Here is a 27,954-nt window from a genome sequence, read left to right as displayed (position 1 = left end):
CTGGAAAAACCATTGTTAATTGTAATCAATGAATCAATCAATAACATATACACAATTTTTGCATCTAAATATATTTCTGTGAACATCACTCAACTTATCCCAACACAGAAATACCATGACTGCGTATTCATATATTTATTTAGGCCTTAAAAGAGTATTTCTGCAGACGGTTACTAAACAAAACAACCCCTCAGCACTCATTTACAGATGGTACATTTCGGTTCCCCACCCTTCCCCACGACCTTGGATCGTACCACTTCCTGTTTGGTAGTTGGACCAGGAAACCTCCTTGGTAACCCAAGAATATTTCAATAAATGATGGTGGATGTGTGTGTTTCTTGATGGTATTTCTTCAGCTGGTTGTGACTCGCATCCATCTGCACAGCAGAGCAAGCCAAACTGTTGCTAACGCTAGCTTACCATGTTAATGGTAATGCTAATGCATATGTACATGTACACCAGCAATAACACAAAACACTAGGGAAAGTTGCTGGCCAGATGGATTTTTAAAAAATAGAATTGAACGGCCCTGTCTCTGTTTGCAGCCTACTTATTAAAAGGCATGGGGTAACCCCATGACACAGACATGCTCCTCCTTCAAGCGTGGCCATTTAACAGCTACACATTGCCATTAGACAAGGTCAGTCGATTCCCCATACTAACTTATTTGTTTGAAACCCACCCCAGGCATTAAAGTTTAAAGACGGGAAAAATAGCTTTTGATGATCATATTTCCCATTTCTCATCTCATTTATAATATAATTTATAAGTTGCCATTGGCCATAATAACTGAAAATGTATCCACTTTTAGAGAACCTAGCTCCCTGCCTACAGAGCATATGTTGGTTTTAATCCTGTGTAGGATTGATCTTGTATATTTCATCATCAATTTGCACGTTACGCTACTTTAACATCAGGAATTTGTCTTCATGCTCTGTTTCAGTTTGGCTTTTTATGACAAACTGTCCTGCAACAAGTTGAGACATGTCAGTGTCCTTGTTGATTTCTGTTTCGAACAACCAGGGGGATGTCTCCCCTGATATTTGCATTCTAAGGGATCAGTTAAACACCTTCTTGCCTCCTGGGGATGAAACACAAGGCAGGTAGTCGAGTCCAGGTGTGAATGACTGTTAGAAATGAAAATGAAGCACAACACTGCTGCAAGCATGTCAGTTCAGCACAATAAAGGTTAAGTAAAGGACAGATTACAAGTTGAGTTCTGTTCCAAAAGATAGATGAAATGTGCAGCCAGAAGAATGAGTAAGTGTGCCGGGTGTGTGTAAGAGAGTGTGTGTGTGTGTGTGTTTGCAGGCAGCGTGTAGTCTAGACTTGGTCTTGGATTTCAAGTATAGAAAAGGCCACTGGACCTTGTCTGAACCCCAGTCCAAAGCTTTTGCCATGGAAAGAAAACTCTGCTCAAAAAGCCCTTTGAGAGACTTGACCCAGAGGTTTCAGTCCAATCTACTTGTGACATCACTGAGTTTAGGGTTGGACCAACATTTGGCCTTTCATTTGATACTGGTCCATGAAATCAGATTCGTGTTTCATTTAAAGTCAGTGCGTTTTCTTGTCCTGGCTCAGTAGTGGGTGGATCAATCAGTCTCATACAGCTGCTGTGAAACGTGAAGCTGCCAGTGAAGTGACAGAAGTTTGAATAACACAGAGTACTTGCCATTTTCCAACATTAAAAATGTCATAGTTAAAGCAGTTCCAGCTGTGGGTGAAACTGTGCATTTGTTCACAAGTGCTATGTGTGTAGGGGACTGGGGTTAAAGGTCGCTGCATAAACCCTCCATTACTTAGTTTGTGCTCATCAGCCTCAGACATGTGAATGAGACCAGAGCATCATCCATTCACCACATGTCCAATGGGTTGGCAGAGTGCTGATACACGACGTCTTTGCCTTATAATGGCTAAGATCCATTAATAACCCCTGCTTATATGTGAAAGGAGGATAATCACATCACATCTTGATGTTATCTTGAAGGCTATCTGGTGGTTCTTGTTTTGTGACAGAAAGTTCTGGTCTTCTAAGAAGTAAAAAAAAAAAAAAAAACCCTCTTCCATTATGTTCTTTTGCTTTTAAAGATAAACAAAGTGACAACTGTAACACTAATAAAGACTAAAAGACTAAAAAGTTTTTTGATCATTCACACCCCCTCCTTTTTCCTGAGAGGAAGCATAGGAGACTGCAAGGTCATCTGTCCTTTTTTCAAAGGAACCATGGTTCCTTGGCCACAAGCCCAGGCTCAGTCTGAAGGGCCAATATCTGCCTATTGTCTGGGGTAAAGCCACTCATCCTCGGACCTGTCTTCTGTTCCTCGCCCACTCATTGTCTGTTTTTGTTATTTGAATTAAGCACTTGTCTGTCACAAAAATCCTCCTACCTGCAATAAGATTTCCAGAGCTTTCAAAATGTATATCCAGATAACTATCTCAGGAAACTCAATGCACATCTTTTGGAGGGTTAAACGCTTTAGCAGAGCGGTGCCAAGGCCCCTGAAAAACTTGAGAGCTTTTCTGAAAGGTTTACCCTCTGACTGGACTGCTAAGCTCCTCTCTCCCCTCTGTCTCAATTTCAAATATGCGTTTGCATGCCAGGAAAGAAGGCAAGCACACTATCTATCTCGTCTCCATGCACTGAGAGCATCTCTCGCTCTATCTCACTCTCCTGCGCTACTTAGCTAACACGGTTGTTTCTCATTTGTAACAGGTAATTTGGCATGTGACAAACAGCTCTGTTGCCCTCTGTGCAAGTCACTTTGTGGGGTTGTCAGGGGAAAGAGCGTCTTTGTCTGCGAGACAATTGAGCAAACTCATTTGTCATTTGAGTCTCTTTAAATGAAGCCATCGCTGCTTTTTGGCCTTTCACAATGACGGATGATGCACAACTTGTCCAAATAAATCACCTCAGACTTACCCTAATATTTGAATTTTTACTATATTTTGTCCACTGTTTTGTCTGCAGATTTTTTTCCTGCACAAGTTTTCGAAGTGCTGATTTTGACATTTTGTAATTAATAATCCGGATGTCATCTTTTTCACAAGGTCCACGTCTCATTTTGGAACAAAACGCTTCGTTTTTGGCACTACTGGATTGTCAAGAGTTTCCTCAAGTGAAGTGCTCACAATACATGCATGACAATAACGTCTTTGTCACCGGCTGAAGTGAGAGATGAGGGCAGGGGACCCCTCTCCTCTCACTCATTCAGATCTCCAAAATAGGAAGGGGGTGGCGGCATCAGTGACAGGGTGAGCAAACAGGTCTCCTGCGTGAGAATTCTCTGAGATGGATGAGGTTGACTCAGGAGGAAGCACAGTCAATATTTAACCAGAAAAACACCAACAAGACATGAGGAGTCTAATTTTGGAAGGAGAAATCACTAGCTACTTTTAAATGATCCAATGTGCCTCCAACACAGAGAATCCAGTTTGTTTGATGTGTCGGCAAACAAAAACTTAACTCAGTATTTTTATATTAACAATGGGTCACATGACTACTTGTATGTGAAAAAGGTCGCTTACAGTAATGAACTCAGAGAGAATTATCAACCACCTCTACGGTTTAGCTCAACTCTGAGCTTTTTAGCATCTTCTAGCTCATTGTTTTGGTTTTCTGGCCTGCAGCTACTGTTTTGGTTCGTCCCTGCCACTCGCAGTAGCATAGTTTTCAGCCAGAGCACGCAGCTGTTCTTAGAGGAAAGGCTCGTAAAACCCATAGTACGCTAGCTGAGAGTAAAGGTGAACACCATGGTGAACGTGTTCTCAATAGTAACTTAAAGGGTGATAATATGTCAGTGTTATCTTTATAGCGTCTTTCTGATGCCCCCAAGTGGACAAAAAGTTCTGTTATTACAGGTTTGAGTAAGCTCCTTTAAAAAAAAAAAAAAACAACATATCAGGCAAGATGTCACACTGGTTGTTCGGTAATGAGTCATCAGTCATTTTGCGAAATGAGGTTTCATTTTCATCAAATAGCATTTACAATCAAACCCTTAAGTGCTCCAATCTTTCCCAAATTTGTGCACAAGTGATTAGTCTTATTGTTGAGGTAATGAAACAGCTGGGCAATTTCAGGATCGTATTATCAGCTGAGTACAAATTAATGTGACATTAGTAGAGCAAATGACACGAGATATATCAGACTGGATGACCTCAGCAACCATTTAACAGGGAGAGAGGGAGAATGCGCAGTCACTCTTATTATAAATAGAATTTTTATTATATTTTGGTGGGAGAGAAAGAGGATAGATATTTGAAAATAAAAGGATAAACTTTAACGCGTCTGTCGTGATAAGAGAGTGAACAGAGTGAACGAAATCTTGAGGACGGAAGAATGAGGCATAAAGAGAGACAAAGAGTGTGAGAGTGGAGTGGACTTGTCATCTGGCTCTCAGGGATCCTGCGGCCACGTTGGGGGACGGGGTGGAGGGTTTGGTGTCACTCTGGTGGAGGAAGGGGTAAGATAGGGATAGAGATGGGGGGGGGTGACTATGAAGTGTGTGTGTGTGTGTGATTGAAGTGTAGGGTGATTTGCTCTGGAGGGGAGGAATGAGGGAGGGGCCGACAAGGCTTGGCTGCCCCAAGAGCGCACACACTAACACACACACCCATCCACTCACTCCCACACACTCGCAGGGATCAGAGACACTCCAGATAGAGACGTCACCTCTCTGCCCTCCCTCCCTGCTCTTTGGACCTTGAAAATTTTGGATTGCCAAGTGAGTTGCTTCCCAGCTGCGGCGTGAGCGAGAGTCGCGTCTTTCAAACTCCCCTCACCACAACTGACTTTGAAAAGGCTGAGACGTCAGGGGAATACCTCCTGACTGAGTGGGATCTGGACCTGATTAGAACGTGGATCTGTTGAGCTCGATGCCGCAGACATGTAGCTGGAGCGCTGTGTGACTGGGGGATTGTTGAAGTGAAAGAGAGCTTTATGTGGAGGTGGAAAGAGATGCTTTTCCTGGAGGTAAGAGGGACATAGATGAGTATAGTTCCTGAAATGTATAAATGCAGAAGGGCTTTGTTGAATGAACTGATGATCAATTTTGCAGCTCCTCTTTGGAAAATGATTGCACCTAAGCTCCATTACCTGATTGTGGGAGATTTTCTTGGTTAAGAGCACTGAAAAAGAGTCGAAGAGAATGAATGGCAGAGCTTAGTTTGAGATTAAAGTGAGGTTGTCTGAGAGATGATTCTGCATGCGTGTATTGCTGTATCTGTGATATACGTATGGGTATATGTGTAGGTCTTGCATCTTGTGTTCGTGCATAGACAGCAGTGAAGTGATTGTGTGTATGTGTGTGCAGGTGGTCTCACGCCAGCTGTGTTAAGTCTCCTGTGCACCCCCTGACACCCATTTGGCCTTAAAATAACACTCTTCAGCAGTCAAAGAGCAATGACCTCGGCCTTTGAACTCCACAATTTAATGGTTTTTCTAAAGTAAATCCCATCATGTTTAAGAAAAATAGACTTTTTAAACTGTGTTGTTGTTTCCAAGTGCTCAGTGTTCTCAAATCCACCCTTTAAATTTGCAGCAGGTAACTAAAGCTGTAACTAATACATCAGTTATTAATAAATATCAACTCACTGAGACAAATGATACACTTTGGTGCAATCTGTAAAAGTCATATTCCTCCTTAAAACAGGAAGTATTCCTTCAGTTAGCCTGGGGTTGTATTCATTTGAAAATAACACGTGTTTGACTAACTAAATCCTCGGTGTAGGAGAGCCCCTTTAAAAGTGTCAGTTAAGCAGGGGGGGCGCATACATTTAACCGTTAGCTGGCTACATCTGGTCTTTACACAGACCTTATGTCTTTTTCAAAAAAAAAAAAAAAAAGAAAGAAAAAAGTTTCCTTTTTTAACCCCCTGAGCTTCAATCTGTCACATGTCTACTGTGGCTGAAGTTTAGAGGAGGAATAGGTGGACATTTTGTTTTTGACAAAGAAAGCCATTGTGTTATTGCCAAGAGGTGACATGGTGAAATGTGAGTTGCTGTGTATGTTGGCTCAGGAATCTGCAGTCACCTTTTCCCCATAAGTTGTGGGATGACAGGCAGGAGAGCTGAAGGGCAGAGGAACACAGACAGAAATCCTTAGCATGGTGAATTAAAGGATGCCAAAATGGAGCTGCATTGATTAGTCAATGAATCGATTAGCTGACTTGAGTATTTGGACAATTAATTAATCAACTGTTTTAGTAATTTTTCAAGCAAAAATGCCAAACACTTCAGTTACTTTAAAGGGTGGATTTGTAGTGTTGGCTGGACAAACGAGTAATTAGAACATGTAATCTTGGAGAAGTTAATGGGGCATTTTCGCTAATTATGTTGACAAATTCATCAATCGAGGAAGTAATTGCAAGAATGATCAAATCGAAAATAATCATTAATTCCAACTGCAACAACTCGGATTTGATGTTTTAGGTACATTCTTTTTCAAACATGTTAAATGCAACAAAGAAAAATGTCTTTGATATAGGGGCACAAAATAATCTAGGAGAAAAAAGGGCTTCGTCTAATTGCACCATTTACTGGTCTTGAGTAGGTTAGGTGAGATAAAGCAGAACAGGTATAGAAGAGCTTGTGTGTGATAACATTATCTATCCCACCATAAAACCTGATAGATTAGTCACTGAAGAACAAAGCAACAGTCAAATACCCTTTTGTCCCGTGATAAGAGCTTTGGTTTGACTTTTAACTGCATTGCTAATCTGTAAAAATTCTGTGTTTTGAAGCCCTGGGCTTCATTCAACTGTATGCTAATCAGAATGCTAATATTTCCCCCTGCTTGTTACCGGGGTCTGACTACATGGTGAGGTGTGGGAAGCCCGGAGGGTGAGCTGAGCAGACAGAGTTGACATTTCTATGAGGATGGAGCTGTACCCCCACAGTGTTTGGGTTGTGAGTTCAGCTGCAGCTGAACTTTGACCTATTGAGGGGACACAAGCAAGAAAATCTTGACTTTAGGCCATCAGTACATATCTTAATTTTTTGAAAAAGGGGGAAAAAAATAATGATGAGCACAAAGTACAATAAACTATGGCACTAATTTATGACATTAAGTACTACTATGAACAACACAAACATAAGAATTTCAGTTTTCATTCACAGCTAATTATATCTGATAAGGGGGTTTCGAATTCCAAGATTCGTGTTTTTATTTTAACATTTAGATTTTCTCCAAAATTTACTGTAGTTAAAAACATGTATGTCTACAACTGTTATTTACTAGCTCTTGGTTCAAAAGTAGAGACACTAGAGTGCTCGATAAACAGGGTGCTCCATTTGTTATGTTTACCATCATATTCGAAATTTGCTAATTCCAGTTCTAATGTGTGATTTGGGTAATGTAGAAAGTGTTGGAAGCGAGGTTCCAGTATGGGATTTTTAAAAGTCAAACATAAAGTTCAACCCTCCTCCCCACTCTAGTCATTTTTAGACACACACTAAGTAACTGGCTATCACCTGGAACAAGCATTATTTGAAATGAATTGAACTAGCTGCTGAGGAGTCAAGGGTAGCATACATAATGATTCGTCAGTAGAAGCCATCAAGACCTTAATGTCCCTGATAGTGCTGCTTTTCAGACCTAGATACAGTTCACAAGGGCCTGTGTGAACTTTCTGACTGTTTTCACCCAAACAAGTTCTATTCTGGTCCAGATTAGCATGTCAAAGAGGCAGAGCTGAGCGGGGCAAATCACAAGTGGCTTTTTCAACACCTTCAGACCAAAGCGCCGTTATCAGGCCGAGAGGGCTCTGAAGAACATGGCTGCTGAGATAAGAGGGCTACTGCTGAAGGCAGGAGACACACAACCACGAGGCTGATTAATCCCTATTCATGTAACCGTCCAACTTTTATCATCCTTTAAAGAGGAGGGGGAAAATGCTTATTTGAAATGCTGATGGAAGTGGATTGACGCTGCAGTCTGAGAGGACAAATACACTAAATTATTTGTAAGATTTGTGTCAGTTTTTCCATGTTTTTTGTGTGTGTGTGTATGTGTGTGTGTGTGTGTGTGTGTGTGTGTGTGTGTGTGTGCGTTTTCAAGATCACAGTTGAACATTTATGCAATGATGACTTCCTGGACATAGCTGCAGATCACTGTCCCAGTTACATGTGTTTCACAACCTTCAGTACTTTGTAGCACAGTGGATAAGAGCAACAGATGTTTAGAGGGTAACAGCTGGACATTTCTGTTAAATCATGTTTTATCAAAGCCTTACAGTTTCAGTCTAACACCTTACTGGAAAAAGGCTTGTATGATTTTCCGTTATGTATCATGCTGAGTTTGTCTGAAATCCCCTTTGAAGGTGGACAAATTGTTTTAGGCTCTTTCTCAAGAATGATTTTATAATGGATAAACAAAGGAAGTATGACAGAGTGCTAATGGGATGGAAAATAACATAAATATTAGTTTGAATTGTGAAAGAATGGCAGTGGTATGATAAGGTTGTCTTTTTCTTCCCCCCTTCCTGTTTTTAAAAGAACAGTCTGCTCCTCTTTCTTTTTCAGGCTGACACGTTAAAGTGCTAAGTCACTGCTGGGATAAAAATGATCTTGTTGAGAAGAGATTTAAACTTAACGCAGAGGAATTTACAATAAGTGCAAAAAAAATCCTAGATCAGCAGTATCCCAGCCAATCAGTGACAAGAACTGCAGAGGGTGAAATGAAGAGAACATATCAAGCAAATTGAGGAGGGATTGAAAAAGAAATTTTGAAAGAAAAGGTATGGTCTGTGAATGTGATTCCTAACCCCCCCCCCCCCCCCCCCCCCCTTTTTGTTCACAGCGCTCGTGTGTGATGAATCTGGAGCGTAGTGAGAGAGGGGAGCGTCCTCCTCTTCGAGGCCCGGACATGGAAGCTCGTACTGGGGGAAAGATGGGGAAGATATCGGTGGGCTTCCAGAGGAGCTCCACCTCAGATGATGACTCTGGATGTGCACTGGAGGAGTATGCATGGGTGCCACCGGGACTGAGGCCTGAGCAGGTAGGGCCTCAGCCTCAGTTTGTCTTTTCTTCCAGACCAAACTTGTAGATGAAGCAGAAAGAAACACATTTACTGCACGTTATAGCTCTGTGTATCCGAAGGTGGAATTTTCCTTCACCTGATTGGGGTATAAACCTGTATGCTAACAACATGGGGTTTTAGTTCAAACAAGGTCATGTTTGCAGACAGTCTCTTGTCTATGCCACACTAGCGGATTAGCAGTACCACATGCCGAAGCCCAACATCTGGCTGTGGATTTTTTTTTTTTTTTTTCACATTCATTAGCGTGTATTTAAGATGCACATGTGCAGCTCAGCTCAGTTACAAATGAGCGTTTGAGGTCTCACATTTTTTCCCACATTTTTTCATGGACTTGCATGCAGACAAACTAAAGGTTACTTTTCCATTGCTCCTGTCAGGGGGAATTAGCCTAGGCAAACATTAACATTTCCAGTCCCTTGCTGTCTCTTGTGTGTGGAGAGATCTCACACTCAGGCGCCTGTGACTGGATGGAGATTGACATGTTTGCCCTACAGTGTAAAAAATAAGGACGCACATAGCAGCAGTCCTTCTCTGCTGATATCTGTTCTTTCTCTCCTCTCCTCTTTGGACTTTCCCCTTCCTAATCTCTTCCCTTTTCCCTCAAGCAGACTGATAACACTGCTGGCCTCTTGGCTGAAACATGTCTCACTCATTTATGCGGCCTAAACGGCCACACAAGAAAAATAAAATCACAGTATAAAATCACATTATACATGTCATATTAAACTTAGTTGTAAAATGCTACATCATGAGTCAGGACATTTCTCCATCTTGGCCATTTATCCAATACTTGTTTCTTCCTCCATCCATGCTATAAGAAACGTCTTAAAGCATTAAATTCACATTGTGCATGAAACAAGTGAACAAAATTACTAGTGGGTTGACAAGATTTCACTGCTCTGTCTGCTGAATTTCATTCATGCATCTCGATCTGCAGGTTCAGATGTATTTCTCCTGTCTACCGGAGGACAGGGTGCCGTACGTCAACAGCCCCGGAGAGAAGCACAGGATTCGACAGCTCCTCTACCAGCTGCCGCCGCACGACAATGAGGTAGAGATAATGAGCTGACAGGGTGTGTGTGTGTGTGTGTGTGTGTGTGGGAAATGGGAGGGTCTGCGGCAAAGAGTGACGCAGGAGTTGCTGCTTTTTATCCAGATGTGAAAAAAAGTCAACACCAACAATATTACAATATTTACATAAACACAAAAATAGCATTTATCAGCAAATAGTATTGAGAAAAAAAGACTAGAGCTAACGTTAGCTAACATTAGCTAGGCAAGTAAGGCTGTAGCAGCAAAAAAAAAAAAAAAAAAATCCTGTGTGCTTTGCACCGACCAATGATCGAATAAAACTTTTAATTTGAAAGAGGAATGTTTTATTTCTTTGTTTCATAAGTTACAAAGTGTTGCTTATAATAAAGTAAACCAGACTCGGTATCAAACTGAAATGTTGTGAAATGCTGAGACAATCTTTCCAGGTTTTCTTGTTAAACTAAAACAATGGCCACATTCTCACAACCATTTGACAAAAAAACCCTCTTGCGACAATAAAGCACATGCCAGTCTCTTCTGTATAATAGCTTTATGTTGTGTAAACCAGCGCTCCTTTCACATCTGTGTTAATAGAGTTTACATTAGGAGATATGGTGGAGGGGTTATCACCAGAGAGGAGGGACAGGGGGGCTACTGTCTGACGGAGGTGGTCTCTGTATGCACACATGGAAGATACACAATAGGTACACTCGGCACACACACACACACACACACACACACACACACAGTGTTTGACTGAGCAGTTTTATGATGTTTGTCGGCAGACGTGGTGGTTGAGGAAGCAAACTGCCGGAGGATTCCTTGCATAACAGTGGTTAGAAGGGATAAGCATTCTGTGTGTGTGTGTGTGTGTGTGTGTGTGTGTGTGTCTGACGAGAAGAGTGAGCATGTACGTGTGTGTGTGTGTGTAAGAGCTCACACGCCGGCATCATTTACTGTTGTTTAGAGAACAACTGAGCTGGTTGTTAGGATAGTCTTGGTCTTTTATCTGGGGCCTTCATCACCATCTCTAAACACAGAGGAAGGGTTTGTGTATCACTCACGCCATCCTTTCAACGCAGCCTTGAGGGGAATTAGCTTTAATTAAACCCTTTTCCAGCCATATATGGACTTCATGTGATACACTTCCCTGATGTTGCATGCAAAAGATGAAAGCCTAACCATCAGCAGTAATGGCTGGATGTTTTTAAGTACTATTTTGCTTTCTCCTCTTAACTGGCTTCCCCTTTTAGCCTGAAAATGACCTCTTGTTCTTTCCTTTTGACAACTCATCTGTGTCTTTTTTTTTTTTTTTTAACAGGTGCGTTACTGCCACACTCTCACTGAAGAGGAAAAGAGGGAGCTCCACATGTTTAGTGCCCAGAGGAAGAGGGAGGCACTAGGGAGAGGAACACCCAAGATCCTGCCCCGAGCTCTGCAACACACCCGCTGTGAAAATGTAGGTGTCACACATGCGCGCGCGCACACACACACACACACACACACACACACACACACACACACACACACACACACACACACAAACACAAAGACCACTTGCGTCATGTAATGCTCAGTTCACCATAAGGTAAGCTAGGAAACCAACTGGTGGTTCTGAAGTTATTTATATCACAAGCAGCTCACACCCACTGTCACATCTCAGTGCATGGTCCCCCGAGGCACAGTCCTGATTGGCTAATGCAATGGTTTTAATCACGGACATAAACGTCCTCATTAGGGCGAGAGAGGAAGCGGGGAAATTGGGAGGCTCATGCTCAAGCCGAGCAGAGAAGCCAGTTCCTCATGAGGAATCTGGCCAATTTCCTGCCACCAATCTATAGCTCAGCATGACAGGCTGCAAAAACATTTACAGGTTAATCAGTAATTCTTGTGTAGAGTCTTAAAATCCTACTTTTTTCCAGACAAATCACAGTATGTTGCAGATAATCCCTCATCTGCTGGTATAATTATATGAAGACTTCCTTGAAATGAGTGGGCATGTTTCTGTTTACAGGGCAAAATGTTGTTTGAGATGCATGCTATTTTTTAAATTATTTTTTCAGGGATTTTAAGAGACACCCAGACTCCATTTTGATATTCTGCTTTAAGTCATAGTGAATAATGTACAAATGCAACGTTGGAAAAAAATCCTAAAATCTGACCTCTGGTTCCTACTTTTGATCTGGTGATGGTGCAGTGCCATTCAAGCTGACCTTGAACATATTTCTAAATAACTTTCTTTCAGTGTAACAAAAATAAATATTAGTGTTACATGGCTTCCAGGAAATTCACCCCTGACCAGTAGGTTATACCACATCCTCTGCCAGGCATCTAGCAAAAGCGGGCCAGCCATGTTAATTCCCCCAGACAGGCAGATGAAGCCTGTCACCACTCAAACACAGATGCTAACACAGGGATACAAGGTCACACAGAGTGAACTGACACATAGGAACACCAATGAACACACACACACATTCTGAAACCACACAATCATTCATATACACACACACTTACAAACATGTGCACATTCATACGCTCCCGCTAACATTCTGCACATACTCATGTCGTCAAAAGATATATCATGTAGACATAGGTGGTGTACACACACATTTACACACATTCACACACACTTCGTCAGACTCTAGTTTCCTGGTGCCATAACTCCCAGCGACACACAACACCTCCATATCCAAGGCCCCCATCTGTCCACCGTAGTAATAATGGTTAACAGCTGGGCATGCTATCCCGTAGATGCCTATGGGTGTCTCATAGCTGTGCTGGGTTATATAAAGACTCGTGATTGCACGTTGAGACACGCTTTGATCGCACAATCTGAGTCATTCCATCTTTCGACTCAGGACCAAGGCCAGTGTTTTCAGTTGGGGCTTCGAGGACGAAAACGTTGTCCATTTCCTTAGCAACACCAAATGAATAACTGATGACTTATCCCAAAGTAAAACAGCGACGGATTGTAAAAGAGAAAGAACATTAAGTATTTTTAACTGAAGTTCGCGTCCATTGGTAACGTAGGAACGTAAGATCGTTATTGTGCATCTGCCACTCAGGAAAAGAGTGGCTGGGGTCATCACTAGTGCAGTAAAATAGTTTTTGTTGCCTTGAGAAGATTAAATTGTATTGTGTCCATGTTATCAACTGTTGCTGTGTTTCTGTGATTGTCATCACTGTAGGGTTTACTGATATGTTTTGAATGGATCGTATTCTTTTGGCGCCTACAGTATGATCACCTGTTGTTTGGCCTTCATTGTTCACATTGCATCACTGCAAATGAAACATGGGCAGATATGTGGTATATTTTTAATAGTTATCTCCATAATCTCTCTTTTGTTTATGTAGCATTCCTCATGTGCCACAGGCATCATCTGTGTGACATCTATTTTGAAATGTCACTCCCGCATACGTTCGTCTCAGGGTAGCATACTTATCACCAGATTTAGGTTATACAGTATGCTTGATGATGAATATGTTCCTCCCGTTTGGATCCACACTTTTCAATGTAGGCCACTGCAACTGGTGCAACTAGATGCCTGAAAAATAAATCTCATGGATCATCTGTTGTTTGTGTCTGATTGTCAGTGTGGCGGAGGCATCAACGGAGGGGAGATGGCAATTTTTGCCTCCAGAGCAGGCCCAAGCCCCTGCTGGCACCCAGCATGCTTTGTGTGTGCCACATGTCAGGAACTGCTGGTGGATCTGATATATTTCTACCAAAATGGCAAGATCCTCTGCGGAAGACACCATGCTGAGCTTCTCAAACCACGATGCTCTTCCTGTGACGAGGTAGGTGGCAGTAATAGTAGCACTACCCTCTACCTTTTTTGCGTTTTACAATGAACCATGGCAATGACAGTGTTCAGAGCTCAACAGAACTAATAGCAGAATGTGTGTTTCCTTTCAGATCATCTTTGCAGATGAGTGCACTGAAGCAGAGGGTCGTCACTGGCATATGAAGCACTTTGCTTGCTTTGAATGTGAGATAATGCTAGGTGGGCAGCGCTACATCATGAAAGATGGACGGCCCTACTGCTGTGGCTGCTTTGAGTCACTGTATGCAGAGTACTGCGAAGCCTGTGGTGAAAACATTGGTGAGTTATATTTGTAAGGCAAACGAAAGAATAAAAGGACTAAACTTTTTATATCCAAGATTGAACACAGGATTCTGCTGACGATGTGTAAAAGTACTATATCTCATGCTACTCTCCTCTTCATCTCATGATCTTTTAGGTGTTGACCATGCCCAGATGACCTACGAAGGTGTACACTGGCACGCCACAGACCAGTGCTTCTGTTGTGCCCAATGCAAGACCTCTTTGCTGGGCTGCCCATTCCTTCCGAAGCAGGGTCGCATCTATTGCTCAAAGGCCTGTAGCCAGGGAGAGGACATTCATGCCTCCGACTCATCTGATTCTGCCTTCCAGTCTGCTCGCTCACGGGAATCGCGGCGCAGTGTCCGCATGGGGAAAAGCAGCAAGCCTGCCGAACAGTGGAGACAGTCACAGCTGTTTAATCCCCCTGCCACCATCCCCTCATTTGATTACAAGTTTGGGGTTGGCGAGGGTGATGGAGATGCTGATGGTGACATTGATATTGTAGGGCGTAAGCTGACCCGTCTTGGCCTGGAGGAGGAGAGGTTCTGGAGGGAGCGGGAGGAGCAGGATGCCTGTGGAGAGGAGGATCCAGAAGAGTGGGCCCAACATGAGGACTATATGACTCAGCTCCTGCTCAAGTTTGGTGACCGCGGGATGTTACACCAACTTCAGCAGCCACCCCTGAAATCTCCCAGCCCCAGCAGTGATAGAAATGGGCTCATGAGTGTCTCTGATCCTTGGTTAAAGCCTGATACTGCATCCATGGGGGTTACCGCCTCCTCTCCCACCCCTGCTAGTCCCACCCAGAGCCAGACTTCCAATCAATCCCGAGCCAACAGCCTTAGCCCTGGACTGATGAGCAAGAAGCACCTGCCTGAAATGTATTGGGCCCAGTCCCAGGATGGGTTAGGAGACTCTGCCTATGGGAGCCATCCAGGTCCTGCCAGTGCCCGAAAGATCCAAGAGCTGGAATTGGATCAGGATCAGGACCAATCTGGCACAGGAAGACAGGCCTTCTGGCCAGACACGAGGCAGTGGTATGAAGACTCCCTTGAGTGTATTGCTGATGAGCTGAGGAAGGCCGAGCAGGGTGTTGGAGACTCCATGGACTCCTTGGCACTCTCAAACATCACTGGTAAGGAGACTACTGTTTAGATGGATTCAGTAAAACTTGGTCTTTCTTTTTATGTTGAACATCTGTTCAAAATGTGTCTTTCCTTCTCACTCTTTTTAGGTGCATCAGTGGATGGTGATAGCAGGGATAGACCTATAGTCTACACCCTTGCTATGCAGGATCCTGCCGTGGCAGATGACTGTGAGAAGATGAGCAACATGGGAACATTTAATTCATCTCATCTTCACCAAAGTACCAACTCACTGAACCTTAACATGGAGAAGGGAGACGAGGAAGCAGAGGAGGTAGCATTGGCAATGAGGGGAGGCACACCAGGAGGGCTTCTCTCATTGTCCCCACATTCAGAAGGTCTCCCTCCCTCCTTTGTCCATGCCCCAGCTCTGAGGAGAAGCAAGTCCCAATCCAGGCCTCCTCAGATGGTCAAGTTCTCAGATGACACTGTGGACAATGGATATAATGATGGGTTTGATGTCAGTATAAGAAAGCATCCCATGAGTGAGAAGCCACAGCGGAGGGTGTACTGCCCAGATGAGATGGGCCGAGAAAGAAGCCGCCCAACAAGCCACCATGGGCGCAGCAGGCAGCATCACCATCGGCCAGGCCGACACCACAGGAGTCGCAAAACCCGCTCAGACAACGCGCTTCACATGGTGCCCTTGGAGAAAGCACAGAGGCCGTATGAGCCCCAGCAGCAGGGTCTGGTAAACCCTTCATGCGGTGCCATGCTCTTACAGCATCCCTCACACAGGCTGCCCCTGGCCTACTCCCAGACTCAATCTGACTATATGCTTCAGGGCTCAACGCAAGGAGACCCACGGGTTGAGCATTTCATGGGTCTCTACAGAGATGAGGATGACTGGTGCTCTACTTGTTCTTCCTCATCATCGGACTCCGAGGAGGAGGGCTATTTCCTGGGCCAGCCAATCCCTCAGCCTCGAGGTGCTGGGCGCTACTATGCTGAGGACTACCCAACAAGGGTTACAGCCCTCTCTTCCCAGATTCATGGCTCACAGACTGGTCGCAGAAAAAGCCACCGCTCCAAAAACTGCATCATTTCTTAACAGTTCAAAGTGTATTTACATTATAATCTGCACTACACTAAGCAATACAGTCAGATTTCTGATGGTTTACACAGATCAAGGCAGTTTAAAACAAATGCATGTGCACAAATTGTTAATTATGCGCTAATAGAAGGTGCATGGCCACACGTCAAGATCCATATCATTTTAGGTCAAAATCTACTGAAAGATTAAATATTTAAGTATAACTGTTAAGCAAAGGAAAGATCAGATTTGTGCAGTCAGAAAATAAGTTGAGCAAATTTGGTCTAGATACTGGGTGTATTAGAATTTTAGCACTAATATGATGCATGGACTGGTAAATTTGGAAGCCTTTTTTTAGACAGTACAGACAGAAATTATGCAGAGTTTGGCAGAGTGGAGACATTGAACTTTTTCTTTCATTTCAGCATTTGCCATTAAGTTTTTTTTTGATGTTCACTTAAGTTTGCAGCAATATCTTTGTGTGCATTAAAATGGCTGTTTGATAAAGTAGAAAACAGAAACTAACCAAATAATTATTTAATGCATAATAGTACAAATGATAATGTATATACTAAGTTAAGATTTTAATATTGGTATTTTTATATCCTCAGTTTAAAGAATTGTTTCTTTTGAAGTGTATGATATAAAAAAAAAAAACAGTTGTAATGGTGAACAAACAGACCTCGTTACTATTTTGAGAAACAAGAACGTGCCACTTCATAAACCGCGTTCTTCACAGTAAAGTGCCATGTTACTCAGTAACAATGTCTATTTTATCATATATTCCACAATGCTCACTATTGGTGTACAAAATATAAAGAGAATGGCAGTACCACCCGCATTTTCCATACTCAGCCCAACTGCTCACTATCCTTGCTCAGACATAACCTGCTAAATGCTTTGTGATGTAAAGATGCTTGTAATAAATATTTTTTGCCAAAGCTTCCAAGAATGATTGATTTGTTTGACAATATTTCATTTTCAAATTACATTTTGTTACACTCAGATTGTAGGTGTGTGGTTTTTTTGGGGTAGTGGATCATTTTATAAACCTGGAAAACTATTTTTATACTTCTTGATATGCAACATGTACACTTTAAGATTTGTTTTTATACAACACCCTTATGGAAATCATTTGCTAGTGTGCATTTATACCACACCAAAATAAATGTCTCATTGAGACATACAATGCATGGAAATGACTCCTAAAGTATTTAAAAATTAGGTCTGTAATGGCACAATTTTAAAATATGTAATGTGTTAATGTTAATAGATCACAATAAACTTTCAAGTTTATTCAACAGAAAACATGTTTGCTACAACCTTCAGAGACATTTCAGTTTGTGCAAAGCTTTGTCTCCATTTAATCAAAAATAACCAACTTCTGTGCAGGTTTTTATGAGGGATATAAAGTGTGAAAGGCAAAATGAGATAACACAATGAAAAAGAACCGAAATGGCATTCCCAGACAGTACAAATTTATACAATAATGTTGAACTTTTATAAATTTAGCAGCACCAAGTCATATCTGACTGCTACAAAATACAAATTTACATAGCTGAAAATACTAAAAAACAAATCACCGTCTTATCTGGCATTTCTTTTGGAAAAACGTAATCATGCCAACTGTCAACATCTTTTTTTTCAAAAAAGGTTAAACAAACAATGGGACCCATTTTCCATGTGATGTGCGAGTAGTTGCTTTTTAAATAGACAAAATGTATTTTTTCCCCCCAACATCTGACATCAAAACAACTTTCAATAATATTTTATAATTAACAATTTTGAACACAGAAGTTGAAGGTAAAAATCCTCTTTTCAAAACTAACACTGTTCATCCCCACACACACACACACACACACACACACACACACACACACACACACACACACACACACACACGTACAACACTGCATCTTTTCTCAATGCTGAGTTGTTCTTCACGTTGATGTGCTGTAGAATAGCTTCCTTCCAGCAATCCACAATGCATCCAAGATATCCATCATGTTCAGCAGTCAATCCTACCATGATCAGTCTCACATTAACGAAGCAGATGAGGCCAACGTGTCCGTAAGATGAGCTGTAATTCACTGCTGTCTTTGAAAGTTTATGACCCACAAGGAACGTAGACGGAGTGATTGTGTCACAGTCACAGGGTTATGGCTGCCGGACCACCTCGTCCAGCTCGCTGATGAAGTGTTTCAGGTCCTCCAGGCAACGCTCGCGGATCTCCCCAAGGTTCTCCCTGAGAGGAACCTGGAGCTGCTTCTCCAGATTGGGGTCTTTGGCCACTAGCATCTTCACCACCATGCCAAACGTCTCGCAGTCCTGACGGTACACCTGGGCATAGACAGGAATAAGTTTAAAAAAAAAAAAAAAAACAACAACCAAAAATTATATTTCCTCTTTATGAGTACAAACAGTGTCAAAACTTTACTTTCAAAATACTCTTGAGACATTTACACCCATTTGTATGTAGATTTATGTCTAAAAAGTGTTGACTGGTAAAGTGGTCTGAGCTACAAGAGAAAAGGTCTTAATTAGGAGATGAAAAGTTGCTTCCTTCCTGTTCTACCTGTCGCCTAGGTGTAAATACTCCAGTGTCACTGAGCCTGAGCTGATCAGTCTGGTGTTAACTCACATCATGTAGTGTCAAAAGATAAACACTTATCCTCTCAAGTTTAGTGAGGGCCCTTTATATAGGACAGGGTAGCCTAAGATGCAATAAAACCCCCACTTTAATAGAGGCTCAGAGGCATTTAATAGGTGTTAGAGGGACAATGAGGAAGAGGTGCCCGAGTCTTGTTAGGGAGCTGCTATTTCACACCGAGCCTCAAATGCCTCATAAAACAATGGAGGGAGCTCGCTGCTTCCTCAAAGTGGTTCGATTTGCAAAATACCAAAACAGGTTTGTTTGAAGCTCATGATCCCACACATGAGCTGACAATGACATTCCAGAGGGGGAAAGCAAGAGCCGTCTCAACAGATGGTAATACTTGGTATGGTAATGCTCCAGACATGCTGTGGAAAGACATCCATACACAAGCACGGAAAAAAAAATCCTGTACCTAAAATCCCTGTTGAATACATTTTTCCCTAAGGGGTTTAAAATGAAGAGTAGTAGTAAAGTAATCATAAAGCAGCACTTCATGGGGGATTACCAGGAATAAAAACTACCCCTGAGCAATGACAAAAGGAACTCAGAAAAGTAGGACTGCTAATGATGGTTTTCATTATCGGTTAATCTGCCAATTATTTTCTTCATCAAACATTTGGTCCTAAATGCCAGGAAGGTATTGGTCCTAAATCCAAAGACAGGCAGGTTTTTTTTAATCATAGAAAACAAACTATTCACATTTGACAGGCTGGGACCAGGGAATTTATAGCTTTCTGTGAATGAATGATCGATCAAAATTGTTGCCTGTTAATATTTTGTCAATTAACCATAAAAAAGGTAGAGGTTGATTAGAGGGTAGACCCAGCACGCAATGGAGAGATATCTCTCATCTGGCCTGGGAAAACCTCAGGATCTCCCAAGAGGAGCTGGGAAATGTTACTGGGGAGAGGAAAATCTGGATTTACTTGCTTCGCCTGCTGCCGAAACCCAGATAAATGACATAAAAAGGCTGGATGGATTGGGCGGGGGGGCATTTATGGAAATTGTATGATTCTACAAAGAGGCCAGAGGCTACAAAATTCATGTAATTATCAAAATAGACATCTTTACAGTGCACCTGTGGCTTAGGGGTTAAGACGTCAACCATGAACTGCGACGCCCCCTGTTGTAATCCAGTGGGGAACCTTTGTTTTATCTCTCACTCTCGTTTTCTGTTATTTTTCCACTATCCAATAAAGGCTTAAAAATGCTACAAATATAAATAACTACAAATGCATGGCGCGTGACACCTGAGAACCTTTTCTAAATGGACAGCATGAGGCTCTATTTCTCTGTAGAAATGCCCAAATCCACACTGACAAACTTCAGAGACAGTCACAACTGTTTCTCTGAGGGACACTACTCCCATTTTTCTCCATCTCTCCCTCCATTATTTCTTGTCAGGCTCTCTTTACCTCATACTGTCCTAACTTCCATCTCTTAGTCAACTCTTCCCTGACTCAGTGGACGTCAGTTCACCGACCAACACTGCTGCTTACTACGTTGAGCATCAAGTCTAGATGCCGCAGGCAGACACACAAGGGCACTTCCAATGACAAGGGCTGTGTGCGGATGTATGTGTTTATAAAATTAGGCCAGGCAGGGGTGAGTTTCAGTCATTCACCGGATACCAACAGTGGCTTCTGTGCTGCAGGGCGTTCTAACTCGCTGGCTTATTTATAGCTTTTCGCAATGTTCCTAGAGCTGAAAGCATGGTCGGAGCAGAGGAGAGATCTCAAATAAAGATCTGCTGTCAGAGTTAATGTACTTGTAACAACGGATGGCAGCTTTCCAAAATCTGCATTAAACAAAGGGGAACATTTCCTTGTGACACTGCCAACCACAAGACTTTACTGAAGAGGATTCCCAGTGAGGGAGTGACACCAGCATTTCCATCTTTTCTTAACCATAATAAAGCGTCTTAATTACCTTCTTCTTGACTAGTCAGCAAACACCTTCAGTGACAAGTCTTTAAGCTTTTGTTGAGGAAAATTGTAGCGAATGTAACAATTTCAGGAAACAACACTGACGGCATCTCCTCTGGGCATTTCCATACATTCCCCATGTGCAGTAAATGATCAAATGGATGATGTTACACAACAGCATCAAACCAACCAATCACTACAAACACATGTACTTTTGATAGCTAATCTCTCCACTGTGTTGAATGGACTAATGAAACATTGTCCTTTTAATCTTCTATTAATGTCCTATGGTCTCATTCAACAGCCGGTGACAGTCAATTTATTAATCAGCTTTTCTGAGGAAGTATCCAATCAAGTGTGCCGACAACAACTTCTACGAGTACAGGGAGAATTATTCCTAGTTAACAATGTGCTTAAAATGTACGTCCTGTATTCAAACGCACTTCCTGAAATCCCTCCCTTGTTATCCAATGAGGAAGGAAAGGACCGGTTCTTGACTCTTGGGTGGGGTCAATTGAGAACTGTCCCTTTCTAAAAATGAACTCTTCTTTAAACTTGATTTTCTAATAGGCTGTTAAAACTACATGCTGATAGCAGCTGAAAAGCATTACTTTATATGAGGAGATTAGGAGTGAGTGTGAGAGCCTGCCTGGCTTCAGAAATGAGAGAAACAGAAGAAAGAGACTCCAGTTCTGCCATCGTTGTACAAAAAAAAAAAAAAAAAAAAAAAAAACCTTCCAACCTTCAGCTAGGCTGGAACTGTCTGACTTGTCTGTCTTGCAGCCAAATATATTTATATTCCTCAACAAATGAAATAAAACTCCCTTTGTATCACAGCCTGGGCTACGAGGAGTAAAACATAATACCCTTTCTTGCTTCTCATGCCCTGTCACTCACTATAAGCAGTTAGTCTGTACAGCAGCCAAAGTCAACTCTGACAATGAAAAGGGGTTCAGGTTGAATTTCAGTGGACCAACTTCACTTAGCTACACAAACACACACTCCGAGGCACCGGTATAACGCTGCCCAGCACAATGTCTGGCTGATAATGGAAAGCTCAGCTCAGCTTGTGATCTTTGAAAATGTTGTAGAGAGTTTGCTGGATTTTGAGGGGCTACTGGACTGGAGTGCGTTTGTGCCCATGTGCGTGGAGGAGATGGCTAGACCAGATTGGGTGCAGAATGCCAAACATCTGGCTGACACTTGTCAAGCGGCTAAACACGAGTGCCTACTGCAACAGCAACACTGCTGTGACTTTGTAGAGGAAGCATTGTTTCACACTGAAAATAAAAGACAAACTTTCAGAGTGATGAGCTGTGTGTTCTGGGCATGATATGAAATTAAATCCAGCCCCAAGACAAGTGCTTATAAATTATCCAGGGTCTGTTTTGACTTTGGCAGGTAAACAGTCGTGGTGAGAAGGCAAGACTCTCAGGTTTTGATGAGTGCTCACAAAAGGTCTTAAGGAGGTAAATGTTTCTTTTTGTGGCTGATTTCTCCCTCACACCCATGACTAAACAATCCAGCCTTTCATGACAGACAGGGTGAGGACTGCCAAGTCACAAGCAATCTTCATACAAGTTTCCTGAATCTCACAAAACCAAAGAAAGGGAAGAGGAGTAGGGACAAAAAAAAAAAAACTTGTCAGTAGAAATGGATGGTTATCTAAGAATCAGAAATCCTGGAAAGAAAGCATGAAACTTCAGATCCATGTGAAATTGGAATACGCTGTTCCTACTCGTTTATCATTTTAAACTGTTATACTCTTTTCCAGACTGGAAGATCACAACAGGGAATTGAGTTGGAAGACGACGTCGTTGGCAATGACAACATTCAAGCTTTTCATAATACCTGAAAATGTGAAATAAAGCTCACACAACAGACCTTAAATGTTAAATATTTTTTCTTTTAAATAGAACAAGAGGAGACACAGATGGGGGAGAAATAGACAGGCCATAAAACAGGCCAGAAGCTGCAGCGTCAGCATCAGTGTTATAACAGCCTGTAGGCTCTGTGGCGCAGCTCAACGTGAGAGCGCAGTGTGTGTGCTCCAGGGCAGAGCTAGCTCAGGTTTAATGGTCCCAGTAAAGCAGCGGTAGCGCGCACTAGTGCAGGAATGGCCTTCATTAGATAACTGAGCAGAGCTGGAGCCTCAAGCCTCGGGTGGTTTTAGCTCTGTTAAATGGTCCACCTCCCAATTTAGTGTATGCACCAACCTATATCCCGACCAAGCTGCACTTGTGTTTCTGCTTTTCATTTATAGGTTCATGTATATGTGTTTCATAATCTTCGTGTGCAGCTGTGTGTGTGTGTGTACATTTGTAAAGTATAATGAGCAATTCTTGCAGACAGAGGAGAGAGGATGGGAGATTAACAAGGAAAATGCTTGTAAATTTGTCAAGCAGCTACTTTGCCAGACCCATCACTGAAGTACTGTGCTAATACTAATATCTGGCTGGTAATGGTGAAAGTGGCTGTTGGAGTTCAGGATGTACCCACCAGTGTGACTGGTGGACAGAAAAGTTAATATCCTGCCTTGTTAGCAATATAATAGGTGACTGTTCCAGTAGTGCCTATCCAGTAAAATAACCCATGTGTGAGTCAGAAAGCCCAAGGCCACCATATGTATGGCAACGTATGCCAGAGGTACAGTGATGTCCCACGCATACACTGTAATGTTGACATTTATAGAGAAGTCTTACAAATTACCAACTTGAAATGAGGATTGTAAATGCAGCAATTTTCCAAGGGGAGAACTGAGAGCTGCTGACACAGAATCTGGATTGGGAATTTTTTTCTTTATGCTACATCAACACCAATGAAGAATCCCAGCCACTAGAGCGATCCAAAACAGTTATTAAAACAGTTTGTTTTTAAATCAGCTCTTGGTCAGTTTAACAAGATATGTTAGCTGAGGCATATAAAGTATTTACATGTGAAAAATGTGAGAGTGTAAGCGACTGTTACAGAAAACTCACAGGTTTCAAAAGCTTATGTGTTTTGTTTTTTTTTTCCCAACAGCAAACTTCTATTTGCTGCCTCACCTTTCGCTTTTTCTCCAGTTAGAGGGTGAGATAAACGAGACTTTATCATGTCAGGTGTTGTTTAAAATACCTTCTCTATCTCCCGGGCTTTAGCTGCAATGGCCAGGGCTCGTCGCTCTTGAAAGTTGTCTGTAGACTTCTGACTATCCTCCACCACAGGAGTTACTGGTGGTTCCTCTTTTTCTGCTTCTGGCGGATGGTTCTCCTCCTGAAAATGTAAAGGAAAGAGTGAGTTACTATTCTGAGGAGCACTCTCAAAAAGCAGGTAAGTGAGTTTTATAATGGCGAGTGTCAAAAAATGTTGTGGAGAGTGGAAAAAAAGGATGGCAAACGTTAATAAAAGAGAAAATGTGGAAGACAAACTTAAACAACACATCGGCAAAACCATCATACAGAGGAAATTGGCTCATTTAGTTCACATTGCTGATTTAAAGCCAGAACCATTTACCACAAAATAAACACACGAAGATTACAGAAATGACACAGCAGAGAATGGGAAATATTAAATAACGAAGGTCAGCAACTTATATAGTCAAATCACAGTCAGTGCAATGCTATGACCTGACCTACTGACTCTCTAGATTTACAGGAAAGATGTGGTTGATGAGGCGTATCAAAGGATAAAGCCTACATACATTAAGTAGCGACTATAGCTGGAGAGACAGAATACACCCTATGGATGTTCAGTGCCGTGGATTTGTCGTTGCATCTACATCTAGTCAAAGAACGAGGGATTCATAGGGATAACAGCAACGAGATATCATACGACATGACTTTCATATTGTGCACTGTTGTCATTACTTAGATCATGACTAGAACCTGTTCTGACTTCAAGCTCATTTATCTACATAAATCATAGAAATATGTAGTAATACATATAATAATATAGAATTTTATATCTTAAGAGAATAGGTGGTCTAGCCAGACAGGCCATGATGGGCTACCTAATGGGTAGATTGGAAAATCTAGTACCCATAAGTATTACTGTGAAAGCCAAAAGAAAGAGCGAAGGGGAGAAATGAGGCCAACTTGGATCACCGCTCAATTTCTTTTGCTCATTTCCTGATACCATTACTATTTGAAGGCCAGGGAGCAGAACTGCCCAGCCATGACTTCAGTCCACTCATACATTCAGGGAAACAGGCCACAGACTTAATCATATTACATCTCTAAGACGACTGAGGAAAGAAATTACAGGAGATGGTACATCACGTAGCCGAGTGTGGTCTAAAATAAAGAAGCACGACTCATAAAGCATCAGCCAATTATTCCTCCTTCCAATTCCCTCCCTGAAGCTATGCTTGGGAGAAGTCCAGTGTGTACTCCCGTGCATGTATGTAAAAATTGCGTTTGTCGGTCGTCAGCCTCCTTAGCCTCAGTGAAAAAATATCCCTGTCTGTGTCTTTCACTTCAGCTGGCTAGCCACAGCCCAACCTAGAAAGGATGTTTTAGTCTGAAAACAAAGCCTGGCAGACACACAGTATTGTGTGCAAAACGGACAAAAGCTAAGCATCATCAATAGGAAGGACTGGGTAATTTATTTTGAATGTAAAAGTTAAACCGAATGAGGCTTACAGGCTGTTGCTGCCTGCTTGGTCTGCTAAACCATGAAGTAACCTTTACATCTAGGATGTTGGTTGTTTTAACATTTTCTTAATTACTATGGTTCATGGTTAAAAAAAAAGAAATTTGCTGAAACAATATGTATCTTGCTTCCACTGATAATTTGCCAAACACCATCAGGGAAAGGCTTAAGTCTTTAGGGTCATTCCCTTCGGATCAAAGCAAGAAATCTTTTATGGTTCATCATCTTGCACTGATGCTCAAAACCATTGCTCCAGGAAAGGTCAGGGGATTCATCATCATCATAAGTCATTTGGATATATTGTCTTTGAACTATGAATGGCTTTGCTAAATTTTCTGCCAGGTCATCAAGTAGATATTGAGATGTTTCACACCGTGAGAAAACTTTGACCTGTTGGCGGCGCTACACGGAAAGTCCTGGCTGGTAACTGACAGGAATTTGTTGCTTCGTATTGGGATGAAACCTTCTGGTGACCTTTTCTAGTTCCAGGACATGCTCTCCACCCACTAGACCACCCTGACTCACAGCCAGAGTCGGAGCTGCTCTTTAGGTCCCCTCTTTAGTCTCTTCTGTCTGGGGTGGCTCCAGAAAGCCTGCGTGTGTGTTTGTTGAATCCCCGCAGCAGGCAGTGGCCGGGGCCATTAGTGCGCCCTTTACTGGGGGCACAGCACAGGCCTTTCATCTCGGCCAAGGTTATGGGTTTGTGCCCCCAGAACAGAGAGCAACAATGCACCACAGGCTAGATCAAACACAGCAGCAGAAGCAGCAGTGTGTGTTTGTGTGTTTGTATGGAGGGGTGGAGCACTTAGTTAAAAACTTTCATCACAGCAGTAGATGGGGTGGCGGTGGGTGGTTCTTACAAAAATGCACATTAGAAGGGGAGGAAAGGACTATGTTTCTATTTTGTATCTTGTAATTTCTGATGTAAAAGCATGTGCATGGGTTTACAAAGACGTGCAAGAGCCCAGTTTGCCAATTAAAAGAATGGTCCATTAAAAACAAAATATGACTTCCAGCATGTTCTTATAAAGATCTCAGGGCTGCTAATGAGATAAATAATGAGACTTCATGGGCATTAAAGCAACATTTAAAGATACAGTTTTATGGGTTTCATGATCAAAGTGACTTCATCATGAGAATGTTGGGTTGTCCTGCGTCACTGGACAGTGACGGCATCATTTTAGGCATTTGGAGCCGTAACTACAAAAGCAATACAGTTAAAAAACAAGGTTTAAAATTTTCAGACTGGTCGGTAAACTGTGTGCATTCATTTTATGCTTTTAGACTGTTTTTTTTTTAAAACTTTATATAGCTACTGCCTCATTTTCTTCTGCAGAATAACAAAATGAATTATCAAGGGATCAGTTAATCAAAATGCCTATTTTTAGTTTTGCACTCAAAGTAGCCGTGGCCAGTGCACCAGCTAGTTTTTAGCCATCACTAGATATAGTGCTCTTGTTTCACTGTCACTTGGCTGTTCTTCAGTCAGTGAGAGTAGATTAAGAATGAAAGAAATATCAAAGAGTCAGATTCTTGCCTTGTCAGTTTTTACCAACTTAGGCGTCACAATTTTTTCCTTTGCACAGAATTGGCAGATGCACCCTCGTTGGAAGGCATATCAATTATAAGTTCCTAATTTGCTAATATCAACATCATCATCACAATAAACATTCAAGCAGTAATAGATAGATATCTGACTTTGCACTTAATTTGAAAGTATCTGAAAACCAAGCAACTATAGACGTCTCACGTCAGTCAGTCCATCATTCAATGTAATTACACCCAGATTTAAAGGGTCTATTGTAATTTTGTCAGTGCCCAGTATTGTTAACCCTCACACAATGCACTCTGTAATTATACAACCTTCTTGAGTTGTCAGATGACATGAATGCTCACATGTTGTTCACATTACACTCTCTCTGCTCTCTGCCATCCACCCTGTATGATGTAACTGCAGCATAAGGCACACTGGCTGTTGATACATGAATCCAGACCTTTCCCAAGACCTGCTTCATCCATCAGACAGTCCCAGCTACCAAACATATCCAGTCATACTCAACAGCAAAAAAGAAACTTTTGTTCATTGTAAAACGGCCTAAACAAATCCCAGTGTGTTCTACGGGGACTTCTCCTGGATTTGAAGCTCAGATCAGATCCTCTGATAAAGTTATGACTCGGGCTACTGAGTTAGCCTCTTCACTTCTGGGTGGCCACAGCCAGACGCACTGCGCCTAATCACATCTGATTCTATTTACACTCCCCCACGTAGTTATCGGCAAAACAAGCTATTATTTTCAAAACAGGCTGGAGATATCTACAGTCAGCACTCACTCAAAACAGTAAAAGTATTTTCTTTTTGAAAACAAGAGGAACGACCTGTACCTTTGTCGACAC

The 27,954-nt window shown here is 42.1% G+C and overlaps 2 protein-coding genes across 7 annotated transcripts in view; one reads left to right on the top strand and one right to left on the bottom strand.

Annotated features, from left to right (window-relative positions):
• Positions 1 to 17,294, top strand: part of LOC139634926 (prickle-like protein 1) — a 29,633-nt gene extending 12,339 nt beyond the window's left edge. Inside the window, exons 1-8 of one of the 2 annotated variants that reach the window (XM_071501686.1) lie at positions 4,815 to 4,969; positions 8,795 to 8,992; positions 9,972 to 10,085; positions 11,388 to 11,525; positions 13,661 to 13,864; positions 13,983 to 14,169; positions 14,309 to 15,307; positions 15,407 to 17,294. In XM_071501686.1, coding sequence (XP_071357787.1) covers positions 4,937 to 4,969; positions 8,795 to 8,992; positions 9,972 to 10,085; positions 11,388 to 11,525; positions 13,661 to 13,864; positions 13,983 to 14,169; positions 14,309 to 15,307; positions 15,407 to 16,368 — 2,835 coding nt within the window. In that variant the 5' untranslated portion in view covers positions 4,815 to 4,936 and the 3' untranslated portion in view covers positions 16,369 to 17,294. Of the gene's footprint in view, positions 1 to 4,814; positions 4,970 to 8,794; positions 8,993 to 9,971; positions 10,086 to 11,387; positions 11,526 to 13,660; positions 13,865 to 13,982; positions 14,170 to 14,308; positions 15,308 to 15,406 lie in introns of those variants that run through there. The other variant, XM_071501687.1, reaches the window with a different exon arrangement.
• A 326-nt stretch (positions 17,295 to 17,620) lies between these two features.
• The window catches only part of pphln1 (periphilin 1), a 21,471-nt gene continuing 11,137 nt past the window's right edge, over positions 17,621 to 27,954 (bottom strand). For 3 of the 5 annotated variants that reach the window (XM_071501688.1, XM_071501691.1, XM_071501692.1), the window contains 2 exons: positions 24,046 to 24,183; positions 17,621 to 18,690 (listed from right to left, as the gene is read on the bottom strand). In XM_071501688.1, coding sequence (XP_071357789.1) covers positions 18,508 to 18,690; positions 24,046 to 24,183 — 321 coding nt within the window. In that variant the 3' untranslated portion in view covers positions 17,621 to 18,507. The remainder of the gene's footprint in view (positions 18,691 to 24,045; positions 24,184 to 27,954) is intronic. The other 2 variants (XM_071501690.1, XM_071501693.1) reach the window with 1 other exon arrangement.

Source organism: Trachinotus anak, unplaced genomic scaffold (genome assembly GCF_046630095.1).
Source record: "Trachinotus anak isolate AG129_WGS33_773 ecotype Australia unplaced genomic scaffold, CSIRO_AGI_Tana_v1 ptg000018l, whole genome shotgun sequence".
In the NCBI taxonomy this organism is placed as follows: domain Eukaryota; kingdom Metazoa; phylum Chordata; class Actinopteri; order Carangiformes; family Carangidae; genus Trachinotus; species Trachinotus anak.
Note: the sequence above shows the minus strand (reverse complement) of the source record. Positions and strands in the feature narration are given on the sequence as shown.